General features: G+C 51.5%; 1 protein-coding gene across 9 annotated transcripts in view; it reads right to left on the bottom strand.

The window, feature by feature from the left end:
- Positions 1 to 18,993, bottom strand: part of LOC144720673 (rap guanine nucleotide exchange factor 2-like) — a 232,657-nt gene that overhangs the window by 11,452 nt on the left and 202,212 nt on the right. For 8 of the 9 annotated variants that reach the window (XM_078597611.1, XM_078597614.1, XM_078597616.1 and 5 more), the window contains 15 exons: positions 17,410 to 17,535; positions 15,890 to 16,061; positions 15,121 to 15,257; positions 14,321 to 14,479; positions 13,027 to 13,179; positions 12,242 to 12,406; positions 11,922 to 12,029; positions 11,480 to 11,683; positions 10,626 to 10,734; positions 10,182 to 10,410; positions 9,082 to 9,230; positions 3,684 to 3,924; positions 2,839 to 3,222; positions 2,474 to 2,685; positions 1,859 to 1,982 (listed from right to left, as the gene is read on the bottom strand). In XM_078597611.1, the coding sequence (XP_078453737.1) occupies positions 1,859 to 1,982; positions 2,474 to 2,685; positions 2,839 to 3,222; positions 3,684 to 3,924; positions 9,082 to 9,230; positions 10,182 to 10,410; positions 10,626 to 10,734; positions 11,480 to 11,683; positions 11,922 to 12,029; positions 12,242 to 12,406; positions 13,027 to 13,179; positions 14,321 to 14,479; positions 15,121 to 15,257; positions 15,890 to 16,061; positions 17,410 to 17,535 (2,672 nt within the window). The remainder of the gene's footprint in view (positions 1 to 1,858; positions 1,983 to 2,473; positions 2,686 to 2,838; positions 3,223 to 3,683; positions 3,925 to 9,081; positions 9,231 to 10,181; positions 10,411 to 10,625; positions 10,735 to 11,479; positions 11,684 to 11,921; positions 12,030 to 12,241; positions 12,407 to 13,026; positions 13,180 to 14,320; positions 14,480 to 15,120; positions 15,258 to 15,889; positions 16,062 to 17,409; positions 17,536 to 18,993) is intronic. The other variant, XM_078597612.1, reaches the window with a different exon arrangement.

Here is an 18,993-nt window from a genome sequence, read left to right as displayed (position 1 = left end):
ATGCAGTGAGGGGTTAGCGCAACACATAGAGACGCTCTCGGGCATCTCAAGATGCGACGTGGCTCGGCCGCACACGCGTACGGACGCGCAATGGCGTAGGGTCTGCGTGTACAGACGCAGGCCTCTAACAAAATAAGATTCTCATCAAGTGAATTGGTTATTTTGGTACCTTGAGAAGACGAAATAATGCTCCGATATAAACGCAAGTTTTTAAAAGATGCACACATCATAGTACAACTGTCGTCAACTCCTCAGAGTGAGACTCGCTTAACAATACTCGTCTGCGGCGACACCCCACGCGTCTACAACGCAGTGTCAGCGTCGCAATTGTGCACCGGAGTCTCGTGCAGGAAACACCGCCGCTCCGAACGCCTGGCAAGCGATGGGGGGGGGGATGGGGGAGGGGCAATCCCGGCACCGCCGAGGGGGACTGCCACCCGTTTGGGGGACAGCAGCGTCGCTCTGGCCAAAAGTTTCACCCCCCTGGCGTCACGTTGGCCAAATGAGACGTGCGAGGCCCCGCCCGAGGCAAGGGGGTGACGGAACATTCTCAGAGCAGACGAGACTGTGCCCCCAAATGGGATTCAACGCTTTCCCACCCCTGGCAAAAAAAGAAATAAACCTCTCCAGCAGCGCTAACAATGCCACCAGCCTGGTCTGCGTCCAGTAAGCAGGCCTCACGAATCCGACGCAAACCATGGGGTTGGTTAGTGTTCAGAGGCAGACGGCGAGTAAGGACGAGCAAAGGTGGTTAGTGTTGGTGGCGTGAAAGACCGACGACTTACCCCAGCCTCTTCCACTTCCTCTTGCTGTTATTCAGACATGTGTGAAAAGGAGGGCAAAGAGCGCCATAGGGAAGAGATAGAAACACGGCAGTCGCACCGGTTACATCGCACGTCCGCAGGAGGGAGAGCTTCATGACAAGGACTGGAGTGAGGCCTGCCGGGTTTTAAACCGATGGGATTCACGTTCTGCCAAAGACAAGTTTAATTGACGATCCTAATTGTTGCAAAATGCACATTTTACGGATCAATTCTGAGCATGAACGAGGGACTGCAGCATCGAGCCGTGCTGTGCGGCGGTGAACATCTCAAGATTAAGGCGACCCAGACCATCGGTTTCCAACCCTTTGGCTAATGTCCAATAGCGTCAAGTGGTGAAAATCAAGAGCACAAAGCTTCAACGTGAAGACTACGTACAACACAAGAATTAAAACAACAGGAAGCACACATGAACAAGTGTAATCTGTGTTTAGTAACACACGAAGACGTCGCGCAAAATATTTGGTTAAAAAGTAACCGATGACTAGATAGAGCCACGAGTTAATCTAGACAACTGTGTGATGTCAAGCATCTGCCTACTGCTCCTGGTCTGTGGCTGTCCAGCAATCACTGTCTTACCGAGGTGAATTTGCCTTTGGGATGCGTGCGTAGGCTACAAATCAGCATGCCCTTTCACGTTCGTGTGCACTACAATCGGCCATTGAATACGATCCCAGGTGTTTTTAGTGGCATTGAACAATGTTGCCAATTCTGAATACATCCACATCCATGCACCTGACTACAAACACCTACACGGCATTCATGCACTGTCCAAAACAGGGTTCCCAATCAACAGACAAATGCCAATCCAAAAACCACTCGCACCACCCATGCTGTGAAATGACACCATCAACTGACAGGAGAGAAAAGTCCGGCTGACGTTCCATCTCTCTAACGAGACTCCCATTAGCGCAGGGGACAGGACGCGCTACTGGCCCAATCAAGTAGCAGCAGCGGCAGCACCACGAGCAGCAGGGGCGTCTCTCGGGCGGTGCAGTGGCGACCGCCGGCACCTGCCGCGACACGTGCGTCCTCACCGGTGACGGAACATGACGGCGGGGTCTTGGTTGGCCGAGGCCAGGCGCCCCACGTGCCGCACTTCCTTGGCGATCATGCGCAGCTTCTCGAAGTTGACCAGGCCCTCGACGCGCGAGTCGTTCCCTACGGAGTCACGCGCGCAAAGCATGCCGTCAATAGAGCCCTACGTGTGTGGCAAACCTACGCGTGAGATTGGTTGAAGATCGGGATGGGGATGACGTCGTCATCATGGGAAGAGAATTTCTGTGAACAATTCATTAGCACGAGGGATCACGCACCATAATGGGTGAAAATGATGGATGCGTGGTTGGCAATGCACGGTTACTGCAACGGATAAGCATTTAGGGTTAGGTCTGTCATGGGTTAGGATGGAAATATAGGTAGAGGTTCGGGCGAGGCTCAAGTTCAACATGCCAATTATTATTGTTTCAGCTCACCGCGAGGTTGAAAAACGATTCTCACAACCGGGTTTAATGATCAGACACAGTGTCAAGCATCGAAGTTGTTTTTCAAAAATGAATTGCGACTCAAAGGTTAGCCTCATTTGCAAGCACGAGCTGGGCGTGTAAGATTTGCAGCGGGAGAACAATGCACAGTGCTTGCTGGACGCGTACCATCGTGCAGGAAGGTCAGATCCTTCTTGACGACCGGGAACAGTGGGATGATGGGCGGCTGCAAACTGGGACTGCTCAGGAGGTTGCGGTACTTGGCCATGTTGCGCGAGGGGTCAAACAGGTCCTGCAGGTCGGAGAACAGCTTCTCGTACTTGGATGGCAACTTGTCCCAGGTGCTGCGTAGGCGCATCACCGACGAGTGGCTCAGCCCACTGCGACACAGACGCCGGACACGACCACCGCTCAGCGCACAGCCACCGCTTGCATCGTCACAACCGCCCGCGAGCTCCATCGTGAACACACAGAGCGGGCTTTTAATTACAAAAACTCGCGACATGCGATTAATCGAGCAGCAGCAGCATCACCTGATGATGGCGAACATGGAGTTGAAGTTGCGGCTGTCCCGGCAGTTGAGTGCGATTTTGAGATAATGCTTGATGAGCTTCACTCGCTTGAGCAGGCCCGTCTCGCGCAACACCTCCGAGGGCACCCAGAAGGTCTCGCGGTTGAGGGTCTCCTCGAAGGCCTGCAGGTGCTCGCAGGCGGCCGCGCCGCCCAGGCGGAACAGGTTGGCCACGTACTCCGTGGGCTCGATGCTGCGGAAGATCTGGAAGTCGCGGATGGAGATCTGCGTGGCCACCTCGAGCGTGCTCAGTTGGAGCAGCGATATCTGGCTCTCCTTGAGCAGCTCCTGGGCGTGCTCGTCGGAGCACAGAGGCTCCGTCTGGGAGTTGTTCTTCAGGTAGTAGCTGCGGGGAGAGGACACACACAGCCTTTACGCGCACGGATCTCCGGAGAAACAACAGACACCGGTCGGTGGCACGCACCGCGAGCCGAGAGCACCGATGGACATCGAGCACCATCAGAGTTTAGGTCGTTAATTTGCATGGCAGCGGTAGAGCGAGCGGCTCGCTATCGGAAGGTACCGAGTTCAAATCCTTGTTCGGGGTTCGGCTCAGCCCATCATCTCTCTGGGGTGGATAAAATCAGTACCGCATTGCGGTGAAGCCAAAAGCGGTTGTCCCATAGCTCAACTCTCCCCCGCCATAGGAATGTGGACTTTCAACGGACGGCTCAAGGCTGTAAACCGGAGATGAGCACCGCCTCACCGCTCACGCAAGCGGGACGTAGCTTTTAACGTTCACATCCACTGAGTTCGCGCGCCCCTTGTGTGTGCGTGCGTGCGGGGGCGGCCGGGAGGGAAACGCACCGTGCGTTCAGCTGGATGCTCTCCGCCAGCTTGTTGAGGTGGTCGGGCAGCCGCCGCTGCTTGATGAAGCCCTCGGGGCTGACGGACACCTCGCAGAGCGAGTAGGCCTCGGTCGCCTCGCACACCTGGAACTCGCGCAGGGCTGCCACCACCACCTCGCGGGCGCTACTCTCGCGGCTCACCATCACGTAGCGGCTGCTCTGGTCCGCCCGATACACCTTCACCACCTGGTCTGGGATGTCTCGTGGGAGGAGCACACAACAATGCACCTAAGACAAAATATACACCGTGCGGGGCTCGTGTGGCGCGCTCGTGTGCGTGCGTGTGTGGCCTGGTATAGGCGCCGTGGTGATGTCACCGTCACTTAGTGGCGAATGGCAGGTACTGGTATTGGTGGGGAGCGGTGGCGTGGTGGTTAGCAGGCTGCGCTGCAAACCCGGGGATTTACGCTCACGGACAACACCAGTGACGATTATCTGAACGGGTCCTGGGCCTCCCATAGGTCTACTCAGCCTTAAAGGAGTACCTGGTGTGGCGTGTAAAACATCAGGACTGGGGAGATAAAGGTGGTCGGGCGTGGTGCTGGCCTTCATAGGTGCTTGCTGCCAGCAGTTTCCCCAAAAGTCTCTAAAGGCAATAAAGGGTATCTTTGTCCTGTACAGCGTGATCACACGGGTGACCCAGTGCCTGTCACTCAACCTTGCAACTGCTGACAGCCCACACTCACCCAAGGAATTGAAATGCACTCAGCTGTGCTGCCAGACAGAGATCAAGCTAGACCGTAACACTCATGCCCATCATAAGATGAAATGTCTGACCTATATATATCAGAAAAATAAAACGAATATTTTAAGTGACAGCCCTCCATAAGTTATTGAAAAAGCCCAAATAAAAAATGAGATATCATCGAAAACACCATGTCATGTGTTCGTTTTTACATAGCTAAATAGACATGGTAGGTGAGCATATCAAGGCTTGGGTCAGGGTAGTCTCTCGTAGCGTGTAGAGAGACGCATAGAGGAATGGCAATAGCTGGGTTGGCGGAGAGTTTACAGAACACAGTGAAGCCATGAACAACAAAGCAAAGAACAAGCGTGGACTCCAATGGGGAACAATAACAAGAAGATCTGAACGTAATTCTGGCAGAGCATCTTCCCAGGGATACACCCCCCCCCCATAATGGGAGTAACAACAACACTCTTGCATACAAGGGGACATTTAAATAAGTAAACAAATACAAAAAACCTTGATGCTTAAACAGAGCTTCCTGACAAATCACATTCCTATATGAATGTATTTTTATCCCTGCATTAATGTAATCATGGATCAATAAGCATTACACACCACAAACTTTCATTTCAACTCGCAATATCTGTTCACGATAAAGCACCATTCAGGACGTGGCATAAACCACGTTGAGCACATAAACACATAAACAACCGCACGTGGGCCCTGTGCCGTGTGGTGACTATTTAGCTCAGAAAGTGCGGAGTGCAGAGGCAGGATTAAGGAGACTGTGGCCTCCAGCTAGATGGAAGAAGTCTTTAGTTCTCGGGCCCGAGCTTGGACGGGCGGTGAGACATGAGGGACTTCAGGAGGGCTGCTCAGGCATGTACGTATGTATGTTAAACTTCTTTTGCACCGTACGTAACCGACCGTACCAATCGGAGGTGCGGGCATGTGCACCGTGAGAGAAATAAAACTCAAGAGATCCACCTTTGTATAATTGCCATGAGGATGGGCCTTCGCGCGAAACGTCACCCATTATATGTACTCCTCTTTTAAGGCAGTGTGATTGATGGATGTGTTCAGTTTTTTCGGGTTAATTGTGCTTGTGCAACAAACTGCCGACGCAGCATCGCCGAATAATTTGTTAACCTTTGTGAAAGGCCCATTCACCGCGTTATCGAATTCAATCACAGTTCACGCTAGGCATTTTTAGAACAGTGGTCTACACAAGTCTGGCGGCCAAGGGAGAAGAGCTAACAGCAGATTGTGGGAGCCGTCAGGGCAGAACCCGGCGGTCGCAGCGTGTCGACTGTGTAGCAGCTGCGGGATCTGGTGGAGGGTAGGGAGCGCTGGCGGCGAGGAGTGGTGGCATCAACGGCTGTAGCCAAGATAACGTTTTGATCTTGATGTTTAAAAAAAAATGTAGCTTTGTACGGTTAAATAATCGTATTAAATTCGACTGCCTGTTCCATAAAATTCTGAACGCAAAGACTTCCGTAAAAAAAACCTGGCTTTCACAGGATGTGTCGGTGGCAAGAGCAATTGCAGAGGAAAGCCTGACGACTCTCAGGGGACGGCAACAGCCAGAACAGAAAGTACTCTGGGACCACGAGAGAGCGTGAGGCGCCAGGCACAAATGCAGAATTTTTCACCGAGGAGATTCTGATCACATGCGCGTAAACAGGGAGTTGACTTGCTCACGTTGCTTAACCCCTCGTAGAACAGACTTCTTATCACTCGATAGACTGGCATAGCTTCTGTAGCTGTGTAAATAAATCCTAACTTGATGCAAACTTTAATAATACCAGCCCCGATGGCAAAAGGGCCAGGACACATGTGACACATGCTGTGAGAACTAGGGTACACGTGACACATGCTGTACACTAGGGTACACGTGACACATGCTGTACACTAGGGTACACGTGACACATGCTGTACACTAGGGTACACGTGACACATGCTGTACACTAGGGTACACGTGATGCATGCTGTACACTAGGGTACACGTGACGCATGCTGTACACTAGGGTACACGTGACACATGCTGTACACTAGGGTACACGTGACACATGCTGTACACTAGGGTACACGTGACACATGCTGTACATTAGGGTACACGTGACACATGCTGTACACTAGGGTACACGTGACACACGCTGTACACTAGGGTACACGTGACACATGCTGTACATTAGGGTACACGTGACACATGCTGTACACTCGGGTACACGTGACATGCTGTGAGCTAGGGTACACGTGACACATGCTGTGAGCTAGGGTACACGTGACACATGCTGTACACTAGGGTACACGTGACACACGCTGTACACTAGGGCACACGTGACACACGCTGTACACTAGGACACACGTGACACACGCTGTACACTAGGACACACGTGACACACGCTGTACACTAGGACACACGTGACACACGCTGTACACTAGGGCAAACGTGACACACGCTGTACACTAGGGCACACGTGACACACGCTGTACACTAGGACACACGTGACACACGCTGTACACTAGGGCACACGTGACACACGCTGTACACTAGGGTACACGTGACACACGCTGTACACTAGGGTACACGTGACACACGCTGTACACTAGGACACACGTGACACACGCTGTACACTAGAGTACACGTGACACACGCTGTACACTAGGACACACGTGACACACGCTGTACACTAGGACACACGTGACACACGCTGTACACTAGGGTACACGTGACACACGCTGTACACTAGGACACACGTGACACACGCTGTACACTAGGACACACGGGACACATGCTGTACACTAGGGTACACGTGACACATGCTGTACACTAGGGTACACGTGACACATGCTGTACACTAGGGTACACGTGACACATGCTATCAGCTAGGGTACACGTGACACATGCTATCAGCTAGGGTACACGTGACACATGCTGTGAGCTCGGGCACATGTGGATGGATACTCACTGACAGGAATTCCGTCTGGGATTGGCACAGGCCGGTTGGAGTGGGCACGTGGGGTGGCGGAGAGTGGGAATGGAAGGGAGCAGAATGTATTGAGATTTGCACATGACTTGTACATCAGACTCTCTCTAGATTTACAGCAATGTGGGAGTCTACGTGAACCAAATGGGCAACTGAGCAGAGGCAGACGGGGCCTAAGAAGCAGTTGCCAACAGCAGAGCTCTCCCACGCTGCTTCACTCAGTGCGCACAGACAAAACTGGAACACAACATCAACAGCGTAGAGCAGATGGTGCCTTTCAAGCAGACAGCACTTACAAAGCAGTGGTCAAACTGTGATAATTTCCAAACGAACGAAATAGTAAATGTCCCTGTAAAAATTGCCCACAGTTGCACAGCAGCCCTCGTGAAGACAACGTGAGTTTGAAATTGCCACTCAGTGGTGTAGAAGACAAATCTGACTTGGTGGTGGTGCGATTGTTTTGCAATGCAATGAACTGAATCTGTCTCTGATTAAGAACGATTTCGTGGCGCAGGGGAGCAGAGAGACGACAAATACACAGCCACACTTCGCACACTGCCAACAAAAACATTGGACAACACACCGTGCTTTAACCATAACAAACCAATAAACACCTAACCCATGACATGGGTCACGAGTGCAGACTTGTAAAAATAATATCTTTCCTGTTTTGAGGTTTAACAAATGCGACGCTTCACATGACACGCGTGCAAGGATATTCATGCCCCGACCTTTAAAACACGTTTAATGCAACAATTAACGAGGAGACATTTCGATCTCATGGGTCTAATCGGGTCGAGACAGCTGCACATCAACCACAACAGTGGTTTCATGAGACATACACGCCAGGTGCTTCTTGTGTGTGACAGGAACCAGAAGCACGCAAGGGTTCTCATAATTAAGGTGCAAGGGTTTACCGAAAGAGACGCACGCAAACACGCCAGGCAGTTCTTTGAAAACAAGGTGCGTGGACATGTTGTGGGCGAGAGACTTCCTCTCAAGCAACTTCTGGTTTCGTGAGCGCAAGGTGTTCTCTGCCTTTCTAACTGTGCACAGCAGCAGCACACACGGCAACAGTCCCCGTTCAGTGCAGCGCTGCATAGAATTTGCTCGGTCATTACATATCTAACCCACGACTTGTTCGTACATATTACTGACACTATCAAAGCCCTCCAAGAATACTTCCAGTTAAAAGAGGCGTGGGAAAAAAAACTGAAATATACGTAGAGTAAGAACAATCTGCATTAGCCTAAATACGAGTAGGAATTGGGAAATGTTTCATAGTGGTGTATTATTTTTTTTTTACACGCGGGCCATAGATAAGAGAGCCTCTTTACAACCGAGGCTGTTGCTGAAGTGGTAACAAGCGGGGTTTGCAGTGGATCCTTATCAGAGGCCTTGTTTGTGATGTTGCTGCAGGGCAGAGAGAATTAACAATTGCCAAGATGCCTCCTGCTGGCCAGGCTCGCAACGAAGCATCGGCCAAATTAGTTCGTTGGCTGGGTAGACAGCAAACTAAGATTAAACTCGCTCTGCCATTATATAGGACGTAAAAAAAAGTTCTTTCCAGAATTTCTCCCTCCGGCTAGAGGGAGAATCCGTGTTGGATCCGATGCGCTCGTGGCTACAGGGCGGAGCGCCCGCCGCTCGCGTGGGCCGCTGCACCGCGGCAGGAGTACCTGGTGCGGTGCCGAGTTCCGCCGTTCCGTGGCACTGCACCAGGTCGGGGTTCGAGGAGGAGAGGCTGGCGGGCGTGGGCAGCGGCGCGGGGCACGGCCGCGGGGCCTTAACGCCCAGCACGATGTCATCCTGGGTGACCGCCACCTCACTGCGCAGCATGCCACGGGGGGGGGGGCGGAGGGGGGGGAAGGGAGACGCCTGACGGTTAGTGGCTTTTCGCGAACCTCATGGACACACGTGCCGGGGGGGATGGGGGGGGTGGCTCTGTGGCCGCCGTGCTGCTGCGCTCCTCAGCTGCTAGGCTACCGACAAAACCGCACCGAGCCAGAACCACGCTGCCCAAACGTCTCGAGCAGCACAAGTGCGCAGAGCGGCGAAGCACACACACATATAGGCAACACGGGTGCAAATAAACATGTGTGTCAAACCGGGGCTCAGATATATACATTTCAAGAGCACGTGGATGGAAACGGCCTCATAATTTAGGGCACTAATTTAAAAAGAACGAAATGAAACTAAAATTTTAAAACTCATTTCCAAAACTTTCACTTGTTAAACTGTCATGAAAGCTCATTACCAAGAAAGTGCAGAAATATGTCATGATATGTGAAGCACAAAAAGCCATTCTTATTTTAACAGTGGATATCATTATTGGCCAGGTTTGATGGTGCGCTCTATTACCCCGTTAACTCATCAATCTGCCGAATTTTAATTTGGTGCGAGTCTGCTGATGAGGCCAACTACAATCGCTTCACTCTCCCGCACTAGTTCCGGTGGCACAATATGATATCAATAATACAAGATACTGTGCAAGATATCAATAAAATGACAAGATACCGCACAAGATGATATAAATGACAAGATTCTGCATCAGATACTATCACAAGCACTGCGATGCCACAAGCCAAGAGACCCACGTGATTGCCTGTGGCCAGGACACTGAGGAACAACAGCATCTCGTCATCCAGGGAGACCTGTATACGTGGATTGCACACACCAAGGCACACCCGCCGAATCATTCAAATGTTATCATCTGGCTAATCTTCCCGGCCATTGCACCGAGATGAACGCAAGCACGTCAAGTGGCTGAGCTTCCCACCTGGACGGTTTGGTGGGCAGGAGATTGATCTTGGACTTGGTCATGAGTTTCTTGAGCTTGCTCTTGCCCATGGAGTTGCCCTTCTTGTCCTTGGAGCGCTCGTGGCCGGGCGGCAGCTCCAGCTGCACCGTGAGGTCGGGGATGGAGTAGCGCTTGTCGGCGATGCGGGGCTTGTGCTGCACGCCGCTCGTCTGCTCCTCCTCCAGACGGTGGCAGATCTCCTTGTAACCTGGAGCCGGGGCCGGGTGCCAAGCGAAACGCCATCGGATTGTTTCTTCAAGCGGGACAGCATCCGCGAGAGGCGCGCACGCAACCCGGTGTGTCGATGTGATAAACGACCAAAACAAGAGGAGACCGTCCGCTTTGTTTTGCGGGCTGAGCGTCTCGGATGCGACGCATAGCGGGGGGCCTCTCCCTGGGAGCGAGTGTGTGCGTTGGACTCACTGAGAAGGTTGTTCTTGACGGTGATGGAGAGATGGGTGCTCTTCTTCATGATGTCCATGGCTTGTGACAACAGCACATTGTCAAAGTTCTGACCATTCACCTCCAGAATCTGGGAGGTGAACAAACCAAGGTGACAACACATTCTCGTCAGTACACCCCCACACAACGTACATGCCACGTCTCTCACCCTTTACCAAGCCTAACATGGCCATCAGACTCAGCTAGGGGCCAGCGGACGAGCGAGCGACTCTACAAGTCAACAGTGGCTGTCCTATGAATAGACTTGCCCCTGCCATAGGAGTGTGGAACTTCCACCAGTGGCTCAGGGGTGTAAGCAGGAGATGAGCACCAACTAAATGCTAATACTCCTACCGTAAGGACAGTAGATTTAACGGCATCGCACTGTAGGTACAAAATCTCTCAGCCTTATCCAGACTACCAGCTCAAAAGAACTGAAGGTGTGGCCAGTGTAGGCCAGATTACCAATTCCCAAGAGGCACATGACAGCAGCAAACATTGATGACCATACTGGACTGATCAGTCCCAATGAAAATGAAACCAGCATACAGCTGTGTCTGCTTCCCTGCTGTTGGGACAGCCACATTTTTAGTCAGTGGTCTAAACGACAAAACGGCCACACAAGTTTAGTTCTTTTGAGCTGGTGGTCTAGAAAAAGCTGTTGTACGTGCGATGCTGCACACCCGCGTGCGATGTGAATTCTGATTGTTTCTCCGGCTTGCGTTGACGTTTCTGTCGCGCTGGGTTTCCATTGCAGATTCGACATAAGGACAGTCAGTAGCGGGCATTGACGATGAGGGGAGGTGGAGGGGGAGGGGAAGGCACGACGGCCGCACCTGGTCTCCACGCTTGAGGCCGCTCTCGCTGGCCTTGCTCTGCAGGTCCAGGGAGGAGACGTAGAGTGGGAAGCCGCGGTCCTGCCCGCCGTCGAGCTTGAAGCCCAGCGGGGACTCGCGTGACGCCCGTCGCACCGTCACGTGGCGCACGCGCGCCTTGGCCGCACACGCGATGTTCAGCAGCCGCAGGTGGCCGTGCATCTTCTGCAGCAGGAGGTCACCCGATCAATCAATCAGTCATCAATCGATCTACAGTTTTACGTGCAAATATCGCCCCTCGATAAAGTAGGCGTCGGCGCGCATTGTGACGATTATTTGAATCCTTCAACGTATTAAAGAGGCAGGTAAGAGCTAAACATGTGCAACAGTTGCTTTTGAATCAGAGACTTTATTCATGTGCACCGCAGCGTGCGCTGGTGCAAGCCACATGCTCGCTGTGTACCTCTCTCTCCAGGCAGCTCTCAAAGTTCTCCAAGAACTGCATGAGGTCAGGGTCGGACTCGAAGTCGTTGAAGTGGTTGTTCACCCAGAGCAGCACCACCCGAGTCACCTACCCCACACACGCACGCTCAGCCACATGCTTCCACGCTATTTCGGTTTCCATTTGCCACGCACACACGCACACATATACGGACATGCACATCGCAATATGGCAGGGCCGAGCTATGCAGTACCAAACACGCAGCCCACTTCATTCATTTAAAAAAGGCAAACGTGGCTAAGCGTGCGCTGTGGGTTGACGCACGGTAGACGTGCCCACACCTTGTCTCGTAGGCTGGAGTCGTTGAACCACTGCAGCAGACGCTTGCCGATGTCGAGGCCGTGGGGCTGGAACGTGCGGTAGGTGAGCAGGAAGTCCTCCACATAGGTGGGGTCCACCACCGAGTGCTCCTCCACCAGGTGGTTGATGAGTCTCTCGGGGGTGCCCTGCGCGGAGTCACGCAAGTCAGGCTCGGTCCGTCACGGAACGGGTCGCACGCACGCACAAGTCTGTGGGTGTGCGTGCGCCGCAGCAAGCACTTCGCTGGGGGACTTTTATTGAACGAGCGGTAGGTATTTCGCCGTTGAAAATGTGATGCTCGGAAGATCACATCAACCCAACGATAAAGTAATATTTTTACCACCATTGGAACCTCATTTGCCAGTAAAAAATATGATAATTGTTTTTTTTACCCTTCTATCTGGAAACAAAACTGACACCTTTTTACAAGGAGTCATGTTTGCATAGACCACAATACCTGCAGTCATAATGCAAACAAAAAACATAACTCTAATAATGTATGCACTGTCCTTGAAGTTTATTGGTCCACACCCGAGACAGCTTTCCTTAGAGCCTAGTCTCACATGGTGTTGGACCAGATGACGCCAAAAGGCGCACAACCAATTATAATATTTTTTACTTACGTAAGTAAACAACCATGTTGCAGAATAAATCGAAAGCAATGCATAGTCACGGAAGTAATATTGATCAGAAATGAATTTCCAGCGACGAGAAAGTTGGCTCTGACCCAATCACTTTAGAAGCCAAGGCGAGGATGGTCACGAACCTTGATGACGATGTGGCCCTTGCGCGTGCCGGTGCGGTCCAGTTCGCGGTGTTCCTTCACCATGACGATCTCGCCCTCCTCCTCCACCTTCTGCATATTGCGCTCCACCTTGTTGAGGATGCGGCAGTAGTCCTTCTGCGCTATGCACACAAACTGCACGCAGGACACGCACGCAGCAAGCCAGCATGCTATGAATTTCCTCCCAGAACAAACTTTGGAAATTTAATCAGCGAGTGTGAAAACTGCCCCTGTGAACAGGGTGTTAAGCCACGAGCCCATTAAATTTTGCCCTTTCTTTAGAGTCTTGACGAGACGGTGATCTTAAACGAGCCATTCATTTTAGCTCGGTGACTCTGCACACGCTTGCACGCTTGGGAGACAAGAGTTCAATGCTGAATTATTTTTCAGAAATAGATGTGTTGGTTTAATATCAATGACCTGACCACCCCTATGTTTCCATTCCTGAGCCCTTTGTTCAAAAGATTTTTAGGCTCTGTTTAAAGTATGACACTGGCCGCTAACAATATTCGTAACACATACAAACTTTCTAACAGCATTCCTATTATGCCCAACTACCACTGCACCGTTGAAACATCACCTTGATGGCTTTATCATTGTAATAAGTGATGTTACAACAGCCACACAGGGTAGTAATGGGCCTCAGTGATGCCGGGAGTGTTCAAGTGTCAGGGACGATGGTTTAATATCAAGGTATGGGATAAAAGTCTGATACTTCCACAGCTGTATCGGACGCTTCTCACACATACAAATAATAACATGCCTAAGAATCTACCATGACAATGAAACGATGCATTACCACAGGATTTACATACAAAGCAACCACTGAAGTAATAATTGATTAAAATAAACAACAATTAAACTTTTTTTTATGTTACCAGGTAAGGCCTACCGAGCTATCCAGCTCTTTTTCAGAAGCAACCTGGCCACAACTGATAGCTCAGCGAAGTGGCTACCCACGTGGACATTTATGGCAGCTAAATACTCGAAACGCATGTTTTAATTGTGGAGGGATAATACCGGAAGACCCGGAGAAAAATCCACGCGACCACGGGGAGAACATGCAAACTCAAAATATACAGCAGGCTTCAGGGTTGGGATCGAACCCATGACCTCCTGTATACCGGGCGAGGGAGTTAACATCTCGCCATCACAGAAATGGCACGGCTCCCAGGCCCCGTCCTGCGGCGAAGCCTCCGTGTGGGCGCTTGTCGCGGTGACTCACGAGCGTGAGCGGCAGGGGCCTTCGCTCCACGACAGCGCCGGGCGCTCTCACCTGACAGTCGTCCACTTTGGTCTTCATGACGCCGGTCATGAGCTCCTTCTCCATGGAAGGCGACACCCCGAAGCAGTTGCCCATGCACAGCGTCTCGGTGCGCCCGTCGGCGCGACTGATCTCCACCGAGCCGTTCAGGATTACGCACCACGAGTCCAGCTGAGGGCCGCAGGGGACACAACGAGGGTTGGGTCAGCGGCACGATGGGAGGTCACAGCACGGGCGAAGAAGCCTTCAAAAATGACTTCACCAGCCCGGTTCCCCTGGCGCAGCCTCTGGTAGCTGTGTTTGAATCATACTAGAGATGTTGCTGCACGTTCAGTTTCAGTTTCATTTATTAGGTATAGCCCTGTGAGCCATTCGGCTCTTGAATCGGGAGCAACCGCAACAAACAAAAACATGAACAAAAAACATCTTAAAGTGAATAATGTGACTAAATACAAACAGAAAATCCAAGAAAAGACAGCAAAATATTGCAGAAAAAGCACCGTACACCAACGTTGTGTGCAAAAATCCCAGTGGGATGCAAGTCAAACAACAACAACCACAAGACAACTTAGATTAAGGCCATCGGTCTAACTCCGTATTACCACAAACAAACATGGCCAAACCAAAAAACTTTTCGAAATCACCAAAATAAAGCCATAACAGCAATGTAACAGTGATCATAGGAACTGTGACCGAATTTGGTGAGGACAATGAATGGGATCGTTAGCCCTGAAGATAACGGGTGGTGGTGGTGGTGATGGCCATGCTGATGGTAATGACGACGCGCAATTAGAAGAGAGTTGCGCAGGTACCTCCTCTCCATCGCGCAGTACCACGGTGCCGGCCTTCTCCACCACGGCAAACACCATGGAGGCGCACAGCTCGCGCCGCACCGACATGGTCATGTTGGCGAACGCCGGGAACTGGTGCATGAACTCCAGCAGCTGCTCTGTGGGGTACAGTGACGCGGTGCCGCGCTGCGCGTCAACCTCACGCTGTCAGCTGCGACCCCTCGGCGCCTCGGAGAGTGACCGCTAACGATGTTCGGTAACACTTTGGTCCTCCTGGCCATCATTTACTGACAGCGCTGTGCTGTGGGATTCCATCCTTCCCCCGCTCTGCTGTCCTTTCCCCAACACGTCCGATTATCACGGTTGGCAATGTGTGGTGCGAAAAAAGTTCTACATACATATCTAGAATTATTAGAATATGTTTTTCCCCTTTTTTCTGGCAACAAAACTAAAAGCTTTTTACAAGGAATCATGTCTGCATTAACCACAATAAATGTGGTCAGAATGCAAACAAAAAACACACTCTGATAATATATGCATTGTCCTTGAAACTGATTGGTCCACACCAGTTTTGTTACCAGAAAAAAGGGGAAAAACGTATTATTATATTTTGGTACTGGCAAAGGAGGTCTTATGATATCTAGCATTAATTTTACAGCTGACGTTTTCAATATCACGGACTTTCTCGTATTTAATCGTCCGAAATTGTTAGCTAATACAGCAACATTTCAGTTTCTCCTGCAGTGAGGCCGCGGTGAGGCTGGGGCGGTGAGGCCACGGCGGCTCGTACCGATGTCATCGTCGGTGCGGTCTGCGGGGTCCTTCTCCAGGCAGTCGCGCACCATGTCGCGGCTCGACACCGACATGGACGCCTGGTCCAGGTCCTCCTCGTCGTCCTCGTCCGAGTCCACCACGGTCTCCGTGAGGCCCGTCAGGTCCATGTCACCCAGCTCGCTCTCCGTCTGCAGCGCACGCGCAGCGCACACGCACCTTCGTGACGGAGCTCGGCGTGCACACATGTACAACAACAACCACCATTCACCGCTAAGTGGCAGTGACGTCACCACGGTGCTGGTGCCAGGCTATGTACGCTTTAAGGCCACGTGAAGTGTAGAACGACTGCTGGCAGGAAGGTCCCGGGACAGACCCAGTTGCCACGTGTTGACTGACTGAGATGACTGGCAGATGCATCACCTGTGTCCCCTACTGTGCCACCTTACTGTGTTTTAAGTGCCCGATGCCCCCCGCGCTGTGCACGTGCACACACCGTACACATGCACACAAGCACGACGATCACCCAACGACCAACGTTACATATGAAGTAACCGGCGCCTTCCTGTGCCCGAGCTCCTTGCGACTAAAGTAAGAGTTATCTGATATCCACGTCGGTAAGAAAGCAACACCTGGTAGGTGACCAATAGTCTAGCTTTGACCCTCGTGTAGAGGCAGGCAGCAGGGGTGACCCAAGCAGAGCAAGGCTGGTTAAGCCGTCGCTGCTCAGTGGAGCACGTAGCGAGCGCAGCGGCTCTCCTGCTCGAGAGGCAAAGCTACTCCTCGTCCTTTATAATAATCATCATCATCATCATCAACGCATTCGTGAGCTCCCAAAGTTCTCAAATGAGTATCTAAAATCCGATCTGGTCGGAACATTCACCACTTTGTGTGCTCAATTATCTTGTAAGCACTCATCATTAGGACACGCATCTTTAAAAGTAACTTTAAAATACAAACATGAAAACATATTTTTTTAAAAACTTTGTAAATGGAAAAAACGTTCATTAGACGCCATCGACCTGCGAATCCACAGTTATCCCCTATGTCTGGACACGTGCACAGAGTGGGAGGTTCGGATAAAAGTACATCCTGACTGTAAGGCAGATGCTCACACTCACATCGTCAAACTAAAACCTAAATTGTAAGAATTGATATTTACCAGGTAAGGCCCACTGAGCTATATCGCCCTTTTTCAGAAGCCACCTGGCCACAAATGACAGCTCAACGAAGTGGCTTATCATGTGGAAACTTATAGAATCCAAATACTCTAAATGTATGTCGATTATAAATGAGGAAAACAACCGGAGGATTCAGAGAAAAATCCACGCGACCATGGGGAGAGACATGCAAACTCACCTCCCTCTTTCAGGGACCACGTGGACCCCACTTACACACTGGAAAACGTGCGGCCACAGCTATTTGTTTTTTTTTGAAAACCATGACTCATCCGCAGCTTCTGTAAAATCACGAGATCATAGCCAATAGCGCAGGGGTGCGGGGGTTAGTGAGCGGGCAGGAGGGGAGATGGGAGGTTACCTGGAAGATATCCGAGAGGCTGCTGCTCTCCGACTCGCTGGCGATGCTGCAGCCTGACAGGCTGGCCGTCACGGGCCGGTGGAGCCCCTCCCCGGCATGGTGCATCTTGTTCGAATCGGCTGGGAGCTGCAGCACAAAACAGCACATTAGTGACGAGCACTCACAGAAATGCACCCACCCGCACGCCCCGCAACACACCCACTCACACGCCCCGTAACGCACCCACTCACACACCCCGCAACGCACCCGACTCACATGCCCCGCAACACACCCACTCACAAGCCGTACAACGCACCCACTCGCATGCCCTACAACGCACCCACTCGCATGCCCTACAACGCACCCACTCTCACACGCCCCGCAACACACCGCACCCGACTCACATGCCCTGCAACACACCCACTCACAAGCCGTACAACGCACCCACTCACATGCCCTACTACGCACCCACTCACGTGCCCTACAACGCACCCACTCGCATTCCCTACTACGCACCCACTCATGTGCCCCACAACGCACCCACTCACATGCCCCGCAAAGCACCCACTCGCATGCCCCGCAACACACCTAATCACGTGCGCCACAACGCACTCACTCACACACTAGAGGATCACAGCCCATACAGCGCACGTCGTCCCTAGAAATGACCATAAACATCTCAGGCCTTAAGACACAAATGGCCAAAAGGCACCAGATTAATTCACGTATACAAAATGCTGCCACTTTGACAATGCCGCGTTTCGATGTGGACGCACCAATGAATGACAAAATTAACCGTTCAAAAGGATCCTAACAGCCAGCGACTTGGCACATACAACTGGAAAATGCAAAATAGTGCCGGAGCCATTGTGTCATTTCTGCACTGGCCGAGTGCATTGGCCAGAACCACAACGCAAACACAGGGGCGGCACATCCTGGAACAACGCACGAGGACGGTGACGCCACGCAAAACAACGCGGTCTCCGCATGCGGTGAGCTGCAAGGAAACTCCCTCTCTCTCATCTCCCTGTGTTCACCAGCTGACCGCAATCTACCCCGATACCGAACGCCCGAGGTTTTAACAACAGTGCGGCAAAAAAGTACTGACCCATACCCACGTGATTTAAAACATGGTAATCTAATCTGTTAATTCAGCAAAGGTGTTACGAAAAAAAAAAGCTGCTTATCCAAAACCAATGTACACGCCAGTCTTCTTAAAATGGAAAACATTTACTCCAACAGACTCGCACACAAACACACATTTAAAGTAGTTACATTTTGGTAAAAAAAACACCCAAAGGGAGTTCGTACACAAACCCAAGGTACATATCTACCCACTACGCCGCCCGATAAACTTAAGAAGGTCCCACTGGTATTCACGACAAAGAGGGGAAGGGGGGGGGGTTTCAGGTTTAATGCTCCCTCTCGGGGTGGCGCACTTGTCGGCAGAGAGCCTGTGCGATATCATCAGGGGACATTGTCCACTACTCAACATTACGGTCACTGGGAAGTGAGATTAGGTCAGATGGCAATGCGCTGTCATCAATTTCAAAAGGATAAGAGCAGCGTCCTATGGCCTGTAACTGAATTATGAATACGTTCGGT

The sequence above is a fragment of the Lampetra planeri genome, chromosome 9, assembly GCF_965212315.1.
Source record: "Lampetra planeri chromosome 9, kcLamPlan1.2.h2, whole genome shotgun sequence".
NCBI lineage: Eukaryota > Metazoa > Chordata > Hyperoartia > Petromyzontiformes > Petromyzontidae > Lampetra > Lampetra planeri.
Note: the sequence above shows the minus strand (reverse complement) of the source record. Positions and strands in the feature narration are given on the sequence as shown.